This window comes from Lolium rigidum, chromosome 3, assembly GCF_022539505.1.
Source record: "Lolium rigidum isolate FL_2022 chromosome 3, APGP_CSIRO_Lrig_0.1, whole genome shotgun sequence".
Taxonomy (NCBI): Eukaryota; Viridiplantae; Streptophyta; class Magnoliopsida; order Poales; family Poaceae; genus Lolium; species Lolium rigidum.
In genome coordinates, this window is record NC_061510.1 from 170079335 (window position 1) to 170093807 (window position 14473).

Here is a 14473-nt window from a genome sequence, read left to right on the forward strand (position 1 = left end):
TTCAAGACAATATACCAATTACCACATGGAGCATTTTCTGTTTCCAACCAAATAGCAATGAACGAAGCAGTTTTCAACCTTCACCATGAACATTAAAAGTAAAGCTAAGAATACCAGTGTTCATATGAAACAGCGGAGCGTGTCTTTCTCCCACACAAAGAATGCTAGGATCCGAATTTATTCAAACAAAAACAAAAATAAAAGCATACAGACGCTCCAAGTAAAGCACATAAGATGTGACGGAATAAAAATATAGTTTCACTAGAGGTGACCTGATAAGTTGTCAATGAATAAGGGGATGCCTTGGGCATCCCCAAGCTTAGATGCTTGAGTCTTCTTGAAATATGCAGGGATGAACCACGGGGGCATCCCCAAGGTTAGACTTTTCACTCTTCTTGATCATATTGTATCATCCTCCTCTCTTGATCCTTGAAAACTTCCTCCACACCAAACTCAAAACAAACTCATTAGAGGGTTAGTGCATAATCAAAAATTCACATATTCAGAGGTGACATAATCATTCTTAACACTTCTGGACATTGCACAAAGCTACTGGAAGTTAATGGAACAAAGAAATCCACTCAACACAGTAAAAGAGACAATGTGAAATAAAAGGCAGAATTTGTCAAAACAGAACAGTCCGTAAAGACGAATTTTTTAGAGGCACTTAACGTGCTCAGATGAAAAAGCTCAAATTGAATGAAAGTTGCGTACATATCTTAGGTTCACACACGAAAATTGGTAGATTTTTCTGAGTTACCTACAGAGAGACCTACTCAAATTCGTGACAGCAAGAAATCTGTTTCTGCGCAGTAATCCAAATCTAGTATCAACCTTACTATCAAAGACTTTACTTGGCACAACAATGCAATAAAATAAAGATAAGGAGAGGTTCTACAGTAGTAACAACTTCCAAGACACAACAAAATAGTAGCAAAATAAAAACATGGGTTATCTCCCAAGAAGTGCTTTCTTTATAGCCATTAAGATGGGCTCAGCAATTTTAATGATGCACTCGCAAGAAATAAGAGTTGAAGCAAAAGAGAGCATCAAAAGCAAATAAGAAACACTTTTAAGTCTAACCCACTTCCTATGAAAAGGAATCTTGTAAATAAACAAGTCATGTAAGCATAATGCAATAAGCATAGAAAGGCAAAACAAGCGCAACTTCAAGATTCTCAACATAAAGAGGGAAAACTTAATATTATTAAGATGCATATAACCATGTTTCCCTCTCTCATAATAAATTTCAGTAGCATCTTGAACAAACTCAACAATATAACTATCACATGAAACATTCTTATCATGAGCTACATGCATAAAATTATTACTCTCCATATAAGCATAGTCTTTACTATTAATTGTAGCGGGAGCAAATTCAATAAAATAGCTATCATTATTATTCTCATCACTATAATCATCATATAAAGGAGGCATATTGTAGTCATAATTAATTTTCTCCTCAATAGTAGGTGGACTGAAAATATGATATTCATCATTGTAATCATCATATATAGGAGGTAAAATATCATCAAAGTAAATTTTCTCCTCCATGCTTGGGGGACTAAAAATATCATGCTCATCAAAACAAGCTTCCCCAAGCTTAGAGCTTTCTATATCGTCATGGGAAGAAACATGGATAGTATTAATACTATGGCAGTTATTAACATCCTCATTTTCAGAATTAGTTTCCCAGAGATTTTCAATATCAAAAGTAGTGTGCTCTTCTAAATCATAATCACTAATATAGGTAAAGGGCATAGGAAGATCATTGTACTCAGATTCATTATCATAATAATCATTAGGAGCAACATACTTACGGTTACCTATCGTTATCTCGTACACGCGGGGGCATGCCGTTACATCTTTCTTTTTATTCCCCCTCTTCTTCTTCTTCGTTCCCTTCTTCTTCTTCTTCTTCTTCTTTTCCTTCTCCTCATTCCCTTCTTTAGGAGGAAGAGTCTTGAAGGGAGGCTTCTCCAAATAACCTGATTTATTTCCAGTAACAATGGAAGAAACTTGGGAGGATTCCTCCTTTTCATTAATAAGTTCAAAACACACAGCGGTCCTATCATATTTTGGCAGAGTGTCATCTTCTAAAATATTTTGTATGTAAGTATTTGTGTAGCAATTATCAATGCAATAAGAAAGACACCCATGCAGGAAACTATTAATATCAAGAGCACTCATATCCACCAAAGAAGTTTTTCTCAATAACTCTTCACACTCCAAAAATAATGTAAGTTCATCATGCTGATTAGGAGTGATTTCATCATCACAATACAAATTTGCAGCACTCATGGGGTTCGAATTATCATTGGAGGAGCATTGAAAATTAAAATGACCCACTTTATGGCAAAGTTCACAAATAAAAGGATAGAGGGCACAAATTTTTTCACCAAGATCATCTAGAGCCCTAGACCACTTTCTAGTTTTTTCATTCTTGTGATGGATACAATATTCTTCTTCAATTTTATTCTTTTCACAAGGTCTATGAACTCCACAAAAATTAACATGCTTATAGGAAATAGCATTCTCAGAAGTTTGAGCATGTTCATTGCAATCATTAACAACAATTTCATTTTCCATGCAAGTGTCTTTAAAAGGTTCATGATACATGTACCAATTTTATTTAGGAACATTAATATGAGAAGCAAAGGCTCTATAGCAATCGACCATAATTTGAGGATCAAGACCATATTTAGCACTAAGCTCTTGAAAATCAACAGTTTCAATGAAAGACTTAATGCATTCATATTCATAGTTTATACCTGGTTCTTTACCTTTGTCGTTCTCCCAATCTTCAGTATTCTCCTGAATCCGATCAAGAAGGTCCCATTTAAACTCTTGTTTGTTGCACGTGAATGATCCGGAACAGGTAGTATCCAGCAAGGTTTTATCTTGAAAAGAAAGTCTTGCATAGAAATTATCAATGATGATATTACCAGGAAGCTCATGAATGGGGCATTTGAGCATTAAAGACTTCAATCTCCCCCATGCTTGGGCAATACTCTCTCCATCATGAGGTCAGAAATTATATGCGGTTTCGGTCTTTGTGAATTTCACTTGGAGGATAGAATTTAGAATAAAATAGAGGCATAATATCCTTCCAATCAAGAGAATGCCCATTCTTCAGCAATTTATACCAATGCGCCACTTTACCAGACAGCGACATAGAGAATAATTTCTTCCTAACTTCATCCATTGAAATACCTGCACACTTGAATAACCCGCATAATTCATGCAAAAACAATAAATGATCTCCAGGATGGACAGTTCCATCCCCTTCATAGCGGTTATCCACAACACGTTCAATAATTTTCATAGGTATTTTATATGGAATACTTTCAACAGGTGGATTTAAAATATCGCATATGGGAGATAAAGTATTATCAGAGCAAATTTTCTCCCCTAAAGATGGGAAGCTAAAAAGATCATAAGAACTAGCTTCCCCAAGCTTAGACTTTTCCATAGCATTAGCAGTAATTGCATTCATACTAATAACATTGCTACTATCATGCAGATAAGGTTCCATAGGTTTTTTAATTTTCGCATCAAACAATTCATGTCTTAACTCATGAAATAGATTGAAAAGCTCACTGTTGTTTTCCATTATGCCTAACTAGTGCAAATAAAAACAAGAAACAAAAAGATGCAATTGCAGGATCTAAAGGAAATAGCTTCGAGCACTCACACACCGGCAACGAGTGCTAGGAAATAGCTTAGTAGTCGGAGGATGTGAATACCTTTTACCTTACCTCCCCAGCAACGGCGCCAGAAAATAACTTGATGTCTACGCACGCTTCTATTCCTGTAGACGGTGTTGGGCCTCCAAAAGCAGAGGTTTGTAGAACAGCAGCAAGTTTCCCTTAAGTGAATCACCCAAGGTTTATCGAACTCGTGGAGGTAGAGGTCAAAGATATCCCTCTCAAGCAACCACCGCAATTACGATACAAGAAGTCTCTTGTGTCCCCAACACACCTAATACACTTGTCAGATGTATAGGTGCACTAGTTCGGTGAAGAGATAATAAGATGCAAGTGATATGGATGAATATGAGTGGTAATAACAATCTGAAATAAATATGGCAGCAAGTAAACATGCGGTAGAACAGAGTAAATAAACGGTGATTCGATATTTGGAAACAAGGCCTAGGGATCATACTTTCACTAGTGGACACTCTCAACAATGATCACATAAATAAATAACTTCTCTTCACTTGTGCTACTTTCTCACACTCTCTTGTTGGATAACAAACACCATTCATTGTGTAGGGCTATAAAAGCATACCTCAAGCCGGAGTAAACAACCTTCACAACATCCGGAGTTCATATTTAAGTAACCTCTAGAGTGCATAATAGACCATTGCAATTTAGACCGAGTACTAACATAGCATACACACTATCAACAATAGCTATGAAAGGGGGAATAGATCGCATCAATACTATCATAGTAATAGTTAGCTTCATAATCTACAAGAGATTACAATCATAACCTACGCCAAATACTACATGATGCACACACTGTCAACATTACATCATGGAGGAGGAATAGACTACTTTAATAACATCACTAGAGTAGCACATAGATTAATAGTGATACAAAGCTCATGATCAAATAAAGATCACACCATGGGAGAGAGAGAGATGAACCACATAGCTACCGGTAGAGCCCTCAGCCCTCGGGGAGAACTACTCCCTCCTCATCATGGGAGACAGCAACGGCGATGAAGATGGCGGTGATGTCGATGGAGATGACTCCGGGGGCAATTCCCCGTCCCGGCGGCATGCCGGAACAGAGACTTCTGTCCCCTGAAACGGAGTTTCGCGATGGCAGCGGCGTCCCTGGAGTCTTTCTGGAGTTTCATCAATTGGTATCGAGGTTTTAGGTCATGAGGGGTCTTATAAGCGAAGAGGCGGCGCAAGGGGGCACCTGGGGGTCCCACCACATAGGGCAGCGCGCCCCCCTCCAGGCCGCGCCGGCCTATGGTCTGGGGGCCCCAAGCCTCCCCTCCGACTCTCCTTCGGTGTCCTGGTCCGTCTCGGTGAATTATGATGTTGGGTCTTCGTTTCGTCGAATTCCGAGAATATTGCCCGAACAGCCTTTCTGGAACCAAAAACAACAGAAAACAGGAACTGGCACTTCGGCATCTTGTTAATAGGTTAGTTCCAAAAAATGCATAAAATCATTATAAAGTGTGAGCAAAACATGTAGGTATTGTCATAAAACTAGCATGGAACATCAGAAATTATAGATACGTTGGAGACGTATCATAGGGCAATGTCGGTTACCCGAAGGGTAATGCCCACGTCAAAGGAGGTCACGGGCGTCGCAACCTTGACGGCTTCCTTATCGGCGGCCGGCGGCAGCTCCATCGCTGCAACAGGATCCACGGTCGCCGGGGGAGGCATGGACGTTGATGATGCCGGGGGAGACATGAACGCGGATGGTGTCGAGGTAGACATGAATGCGGATGGTGCCGGTGGAGACATGACCGCGGACGGTGCCGGGGTAGACATGGACGGTGCCGGGGGAGACGCCGACGCAGCTCGCGCCGCCATCACTTCTTGGCCGATGCGCTCGCGGTACATCTCGTGCCACGCTCGCGCCAAGTTGGATCATCAATTTATATGCAACAACATTGATCACAAATTCATATGCAACAAGTTGGATCTTCAAATCATATGCAACAACATTGATCACCAATTCATATGCAAATAACATAGGCGTAGATCATACCCAATCCACCATCGTCGTGCCGCTCTCCTTCTGTGCCTTGGTCTTCTCATAGTAGCCGTGGAACTTGCTACACGACCCCTTGATCAAGTTCCAACGGTGAGAGAGGGCGCCCTCGTTCCGGTTCATCTCTATGGTGGCGTAATCACCATAGTTCTTCTTCTCATTGAAACAATCGAGGATGCGCTTTTAATACTTGCCCCCGGTTTGGTTTGCGCCGGTGATGGGGTAAAAGCTCACTTGCTTCCACGCCTTGATGAGGCATTCATCCTCCAAGGACCTCCACCTCGGACCACGAGTGCCAGCCCACGCTCGCGCCGGTCTCGGCGTCGATCAGCTCCTCCTGGACTTCCTCCTCACCTTCGTCCTCGTCGGCCTCTTCTTCGTAGTCGTCGACCGGGGGTTCGTAGGCATGGCCGCGTATGATGTCGTTCAGGATCTCCTCCTCGCTGGCAATCTACGCATAAAGTACAATCTTTGAGTCGCCGCCTGACAAGGTATTAACTTGTCAATGCCTACAAGTAGTAGACTAGGGTTTCGTTGGATGTAGAGGGCAAGTAGATCTCGAAGGTTTCAGCCGAAAAGTACTCGACGATGTAAAATTAGGGTTTGTGAGACAATGATTCGATTCTTTCTTTGTCCCTCGACTCCCCCTTATATAGGAGGTGGAGCCGAGGGTTTCGTAACATACAAGTTTACAGAGTCCGGGAGGGTTTCTAACCCGTCCCGCAAGATTACAAATAATGCTTCCTATTACAACTCTAACTTTCCTTAACAGTATCTTGGGCTTCCGAATCTTCTTATTCTTCGGGTCGTGGGCCTTTAGTAATCCCTAGGTATCTTCTTCGGCAGGCCCATTGGGGATGCCTATGTCACCGCCGGTGTCTACGATGCACACAACACATACAAAGAAAGGAAACACACCTCGTCCTGGCCCATGGACACGCTGGACCCGCTGTCGAACACCTGCTGTCGCCGGGGAAGAGGTCGCGGGGAAGGCCCGTGCCATCCGTCACGTGGCCTTGGGTGCGGCGCAGGTCAGGCGAATCGTTCAGGTCGGGGAAGCGGAAGGTGCCGCTGCCCCGAGCCGTTGAATCCGGCGAGAACAGGGCGTTGTTGTCGACGGTCATGTCGCTATCACCGAACTCGGGGGAGTAGCGGGCGCGGCCGTCCATCTGTGACAGCCACATCTGCGAGATCGATGGCGTGTCCGCGGTGTACCCTGCGTAGTAACCCGGCGACAACGGGGAGCTCGAGATGTTGTTCAGGCCGCTGCCCAAGCTCAGGCACGCTTCCGCAGAGGCCGCCGCTTTCGCTGTGTCGAGGGCGGCGATGCGGGCCTCCTGCAGTCGGCCGTGACGAAGGCGCGGCGTTCCATCTCCGTCTCCCAGTCCTCCTGCGACATGGTCGCCGACTTCTCCTTCGGCGCGACGGTGCGCGTCTTCGGCGGCGCCTTCGTCGGTGGCTTCGCTGCCTTCGCCGGACCCCTTCTCTTCGGTGGCATGGCGCGGCGGTGAGGGTTTTTCGGGTTCGAGGCTGGATGGGAGATTGAGCGGCTGGCGGGAGAAATGAGCGACGGAGGGGACGGGGTTTTGGGGGAGAAGATGTATATTTTGTTGTTGTGTGGCTGACAGGCGGCTCCCACGCCCAAAATTTTCAGCCTCGCGAGGCGCCGGCGCGCCCGATTCGCGCCCTTGGCGAAGGGGCCGGCACGGGGTTGCCGACGCTTCTATTGGGCTCCAAAAATTGTCGGCGACGTGTGGGGCGCGCCGGTGCGAGCCCATTTTCGCCCCAGCCCCCAAAAAGCTATCGGGCCGCTATCGGGACCGCCGGTGGAGATGCTCTAAAGGTCTATTGGTCTTATAAAAGGAGTCATCCAACTCAAACATATTGATCTCATTCATAGCACTGAAAATAAATCTTGTACAAAAACAAATTTATGACATAATTCAGCAAAGATGGTATGAAAATAAAACGTCATGATGCTATGCCAGAGTTTTAAATTCGACTGGCCGCGCTAATAGTGTCTCCTTTTTTTTAGGCTAGGCTCTCTTTAGCGTAGCCACAGCTGATCTCCCTTGGTAGACTGAGAATATGGGAAGACGACTAAGCAGCAGGACAGCAGCAGAATGGAGGTAACTTTAAAAGCGGCAGCAGGAGAGCAATGCATTGCACACTAGCGCAGCATAGCTCGGAACAGCTGCTGCTGCTGCCACCCCATTAATACGAACCCCATCTCCTTCCCACCCCCACTCCTCCTTCCTTCACTTCCCCTTCCCTTCCCTTCTTTTTGCCCCCCTACCTTCCAACCATCCAAGAAAACCCCAACCCACAAGCCAAGAACAAGACAAGAAACTGTGCTACTACTACTACACCCAAACCCGCATACGGACAGATTAGATTCGGTTTAACCTCCCACCAACTGCTGCTAACTATGGAGAGGCAAGGCCAGCCCAAGAACGAGAGGAACGCCGGCGGAGCCGGTAGTAATGGCGGCGGCGGTGGCGCGAATGGGAGGAGGAAGTGGAGGGGAGTTTATGGCAGTGCCGGTGGTGGCGGCTACAGACAGTACCCGATCATCCAGGCCTACCCGGCGCTCCTGCCGCTGCCGATAAACGCCGGCCGCGCGCATATTAATGGCGCCGCCGCGCTGCCTCTGCCGCCGCCTGTGCTGCTGTACCTGCAGCAGCCGCCGCCGCTGCACCTGCTCCCCGGGGCCGCCACGTGCTACGGCAAGCCCATGGCCGGCGCGGTGCAGGGGGGCCCATTGTTCGCGCACAAGCCATCCAAGAAGCCGCCGCCGCCGCCGCACGCCGTCACCGCCGCGCTGCTGCCGCTCCCGCAGGGTAAAAGGCACCTTTTTTCTCGGTTACTTCCCGCATCCTTGTTTTTGTACTTTCTACGAGCAAGTTCATATATAATACCGGGTGGTGGCGTTGCTTTCTTGTCTTCTTGATCAATGTGCGCTAGTTTTTCTTTTCTTCTACTGTGATGATGATACTACTACGAACTAGTATCTGCTAGCTGTACAGTTACTGGTTAATGGCTTGTCATACAAACGTAGTAATGCAGCACAGTGTTTTCGGATCAATGATACAGTGCTGTATAGTTAATCAAATGGAATCTTGTTATTTTATGGATTTCTACTTTTGATTGTATGCTTCTCTAGCTGCTGTCCCTTTTTGTGCCAGGATTAGTCTGCATTCCTTGAGAAGGTGGGATACAAGAATGTTTGAGCTGAGACACGGCCAAAGTGATATTTGTGGTACTGTTGTTGGGGCCTTTCTCCTTTAAAAGTTAGTCCACTTTCCACCCCTCAACAATAGGGCGTGGTTACCTTTTTTTTAGAGGGGGGAGGGGCTAAGCTGTAGGGAAATTCCCCACAACAATTACGTATGCACAAAGTAAAGGTTTATAAAAAAAAAAGGTGCAAAAGACAGATCCACATTATTGTCCGCGAAGCCATTCTCTGAATTGGTCTGTGTAGTGGAGTCTACCTCTATGCCCAACCATGGCTAGCTCATGCATATCCTTTTGGGGGGATCTGTTGGTAAAAAATGTTCCATTACCTTTTCTTCATTTCTCTTGTGACAATGATGTACCATCATCTTTGTGCATGTACTACTCCTATTCATTGGTAACAATTCCACTTTTTATTTTTATCGGAGAAAAAACCCACTTGTTATAAATATTGCTGCTTAAGAGTTAAGATGTTCTCTTATTATCATCAATCGACATAGAGGCTAGGGGGTTTCCCTCCTTTTCGAAAAAAAAAATCTTTTCATGTCTTAACCACTAGTACACATGTTTAGATTCTCTGTTTCCTTACATATTATTATCAATGTACTAACAGATGCCAAGGCGCTTCAGCACAAAAAGTTCTTCATACATGAGAAGAACTCATCTGACATCAGAATGGATCATGTGAACGGCCATCACAGGTCCTCTAACAATCACCAAGGAACTCCCATTGCGCAGAGACCTGACAACGGCGGTGTTGAGGGGGCTGTGATTCCTCTTTCTGCAAACCATTTCCTTGTGCGGTTCAATCCCGATCAAAAGATTTTCCAGTATGATATTGACATATCCCCGCACCCATCGAAGGAAACAGCAAGAATGATCAAGAACAAGCTTTTTCAAGAAAATTCAAGTGTTTTCTCGGGTGCCCTGCCGGCCTTTGATGGCCGCAGGGACCTTTATAGTCCTATTGAGTTTCAAGAGAACAAGGCTGAGTTCTTTGTCAGTCTCCCAATTGCACCAGCACGATGTCCAGTAGATAAAAAGGACGGACACATGGTTGACAAACAGAATTTTAAGGTTTTCAAGGTGAACATTCGATTGGTCTCACAGCTAAGTGGTCAGGACTTGAACAAGTATTTAACTGAAGACAAGGATGGCATTTCACTCCCTCAAGATTACCTCCATGCTTTGGAAGTCATCTTGCGGGAAGGTGCTATGGAAAATTCCGTTCTGGTAGGTCGGTCTTTGTATCCGCGTTCCATGGGAGAAGCAAGGGAGATTGGTGGCGGGGCTGTTGGATTAAGAGGTTTCTTTCAGAGCCTGAGGCCAACCAAGCAAGGTCTTGCTCTTAATGTTGACCTCTCACTCACAGCATTCCACGAGAGCACTGGCATGATTGCATACTTGCAGAAGCGCTGTGACTTCTTGAAGGGCCTTTCGCATCAGAAAACCAGGGCTTTGTCAGAGGAGGAGCGGAGGGAGGTGGAGAAAGCATTGAAAAACATTCGGGTTTTTGTGTGCCATCGTGAGACTGACCAAAGGTACCATGTGCATAGCTTGACCGAGGAGACAACAGAAAACCTCAAGTTTCGAGACCGAAGCGGAAAAGATCATATGGTAATGGAATACTTCAAGGAGCAATACAACCATGACATACAGTTCAGGAACCTGCCATGCTTGCAGATTGGTAGGAGCAAGCCATGTTATGTACCAATGGAGCTTTGCGTAGTTTGTGAGGGCCAGAAGTTTCTTGGCAAGCTCTCAGATGAACAAACCTCCAAGGTTCTCAAAATGGGATGCCAAAGACCAAGTGAAAGGAAGGGAATCATAAAGGGTGTTGTGGAAGAAGCATTTGGTGCTGGAAGGTATGGTTCCATCATTCTTGTCATGTATTAATTTTGCAGCAGTTGAAATGTCCTTCTTTTACATAGAAGTACTCAATGTCATACATATGTAATATGCTACCTTACTATTCTTGCAGTAATTCGTATGCCGATCAATTCAATCTCCAAGTGTCGAAGGATATGACACAACTCTCTGGGAGGGTTCTCTTGCCACCAAAACTGAAGTTCGGTATTGGAGGGCGCATTAAGGATATAACGCCACACCGCTTTGATCGTCAATGGAGTTTGCTTGACAGCCATGTTACTGAGGGATCCAAGATTAAAAACTGGGCATTGATAAGCTTTGGTGGTACCCCGGAGCAGCACTCCTGCATTCCAAAGTTTGTCAACCAGCTATCGAGTCGGTGTGAGCAGCTTGGGATTCTTCTAAACAAGAAAACTGTCATCAGCCCATTGTTTGAGCGGATTCAACTTCTCAATAATGTGGGCATTTTGGAGAGCAAACTCAAGAAAATTCAAGAAGCTGCATCAGGTAACCTGCAATTGCTGATCTGTGTCATGGAACGCAGGCACCGTGGCTATGCTGACCTGAAGCGAATTGCTGAAACATCCATTGGTGTTGTGACACAGTGTTGCCTTTATCCCAACTTGAGCAGCATGACCGTGCAATTCGTTGCCAATTTGTCCCTGAAGATTAATGCTAAGCTTGGTGGATGCAATGTTTCCCTCTACAACAGCTTGCCATGCCAAATCCCTAGAATATTTTCAGATGAGGAGCCAGTGATGTTCATGGGTGCTGATGTGACACACCCACATCCACTAGACGACTCGAGCCCATCGGTGGTGGCTGTAGTTGCTAGCATGAATTGGCCTTCGGCAAATAAGTACATCTCAAGGATGAGGTCGCAGACGCACCGGAAAGAAATAATTGAACACCTGGATGTAATGGCTGGTGAACTACTTGAAGAGTTCCTGAAAGAAGTTGGCAAGCTCCCAGGTAGAATCATATTCTTCCGAGATGGTGTGAGTGAGACGCAATTTGACAAGGTCCTGAAGGAGGAGACGCATGCCGTGCGAGCGACCTGCTCCAGGTACCCAGGCTACAAGCCCTTGATCACGTTCATCGTGGTTCAGAAGAGGCATCACACCAGGCTCTTCCACAGGGAGAAGAATGGTGGCTCGACGCACTATTCTGATCAGAACATACCACCGGGAACCGTCGTTGACACTGTGATCACGCACCCGAGGGAATTCGACTTCTACCTGTGCAGTCACTGGGGCACAAAGGGGACAAGCCGTCCTACTCATTACCACGTCCTGCTGGATGAGAACAACTTCCAGTCCGATGAACTGCAGCAGATGATACACAATCTGTGCTACACCTTTGTCCGCTGCACCAGGCCAGTCTCCCTTGTTCCTCCGGCGTACTATGCGCATCTCGCCGCGTATAGAGGCAAGCTGTATCTTGAGAGGTCAGATGCAGTGGCCACCGGCCGCACAACTCTACACAGGGCCACTCCATTGCAGACGACGCCACTTCCTAAGCTCAGTGACAGTGTAAAGAGGCTCATGTTTTACTGCTGATCCTCTGCCTTGAATCTCATGCTTAGAAACTGTATTCTGTGTATTTCTTCTGTGGTATATTCTGTATCTGTCCGAATTTAGGAAACATGTATAGTGTTTCTGGTCTGCTGGACAACGATCATGCGCATGGCAGTAGCATCTTACAGTGGTTGGATCTTGGTACTTGGTGGTATTATGCAAAATTGTGATACCAGACTGTTTGCACTCCTAGAGATGTACCTATGCTGGTGTGGTGGGGCTTCGCCTTTTGTACTGTTTGGACGGTGACACTGGTTCTTGTGTTGAGGATATAATATTTGCTGTCCATGTTCAGTTTTGATTTAGATCAATAATTGTCGTAGTGAAAGTAGAAGGAGTCTGGGTGGTGTCCATGTTGGTGCGTGTGTTTGATCATCCCGATGGGATCATTTTTTCTCTTATTCTCTTTATTTATTTTTTGGTTCAGTGTATCCATAATGTCTTCAGGTATCTTGTTGGTGCAGAGACTTGGTACAATTAGTTTCTTTACAATATTAACTTATTTTTTTTATCAAAAACAATTAAAAGTAGATGGAGGATGTGAATTGTTCTTTGCCTTGCGGTTAAAATCATATTTACAAGTTTCAATAGTGTATCATACCAGCATGAAAAATCGCAACGCTATACTATTTGAATTCTAAGATATAGGAAAATGACAAATTTGACAACTTTTGGAGTTTTGAAAATATGCACTATTCACTATAGTGAGATCCATACTTTTATTTTTACTTTGTGTAGCTTGGAATACAAAGTACTTCAATTTGAGAACTTGCACGTAGGATACGTCATTGACTAAATATTTCGCCTATTTTTTTTTGAAATTTATAAATATGATTTTTTAAAATAAACAAATAAAGGAAGGAAGCACTAGAACTCGGAGTCAGATATGCCTCTGGTCTCATGGTAACCATATAATTTCATGAGTTAAAAAGATCAGTTTAAATGTTTTTTCTTGTATTGCGAAGTAGTAACACACAAAGCCAACCAGCTGTGTCAGTCCCGCTCGTCCTTGTGGCGACTGGCACACCCACCCACACATATGCATCACATAAAACCCAATTTTTGAAGGCCAGTGGCGAGTCAGAGGGAGGTCCACGCATCTCTAGTTAGAGAATCTCCATAGGAGTCCCGATAGTGTCCATCAACCCCGTAGTGGAGATCGCATGGGGGCATCCTAACACATGGTCGGCGTTGTGGGCCAGGCTGCCCTTAGAGGCACCCCCAATCGGCCGGCTCCCAACAACACATCGACCATGAAAATATCACATCCATTACTTTGGTGTTGGCGGCGATGAGGTATGTCACAGCAGTACACTTAGAAGGCAAGAGAAAATACATCAATAGCACATGTTGAGAGTTTGATGTTCTGGGCAATGTTGACATTAGCCGGAGAAGGCGCTTGACTGGGCATGGTTTTCTAGTCGCGTTGTGATGCCCGCATCAGTGCACCGTGAGCAACTCTCCCTGGGTGAAGAAATAGATGGGGAGAAGTTGATACTTCACATCACGACATGCAAGCACAATTTTGTTTGTGTAGGCACTCTTTAACACTGTTCCAGCAAACGAGGGTGGCAAAATAGGGTGACTTTTGGTGGTACTCTTAGAGTACTGAGTCTCGATATCCTGGTGAAAACCCTAGGTCTGGCCCTTTGATCCTACCTGGCAATACCGAACTTTTTATCTCTTTCTTGTTGAAGGCATTATGTGGATATTTCCTAGACTTTCTCCACAATAAAAACTAATTATTTTACTTGTTTAGATCGGGCAACGATAACGCTTGTGCACTGTTGGAGTGATTTTTCGTAGTCTAGGTGTTGGGGGCATACTAAATGGTACCAAAGACGTGAAAATATTTAGGCAAGCCAGGGTGATCGATATGTAACATAGCCGGCTCACATACTGGGCATCCTAGCTTGCCAATATCTAAGACGAAGTCCATAACAACTCAAGGAAGGCCCAAGACAAAGACTATCCGAGGAGTGGACCGCCCTATCATCCAAGACATGGCCCTAAGCCGAATTTGTCTAGGACTTTGTAGCTTAGTCAGCTAG

At 44.9% G+C, this 14473-nt stretch overlaps 1 protein-coding gene across 1 annotated transcript; it reads left to right on the plus strand.

Annotated features, from left to right (window-relative positions):
* The first annotated feature begins 8170 nt into the window (after positions 1-8170).
* LOC124695809 (protein argonaute 7-like) lies at positions 8171-12404 on the plus strand. The gene is made up of 3 exons (XM_047228623.1): positions 8171-8582; positions 9590-10841; positions 10958-12404. The coding sequence occupies exons 1-3, from the start codon at positions 8171-8173 to the stop codon at positions 12402-12404; spliced, it is 3111 nt and encodes a 1036-aa protein (XP_047084579.1).
* Positions 12405-14473: the final 2069 nt, after the last annotated feature.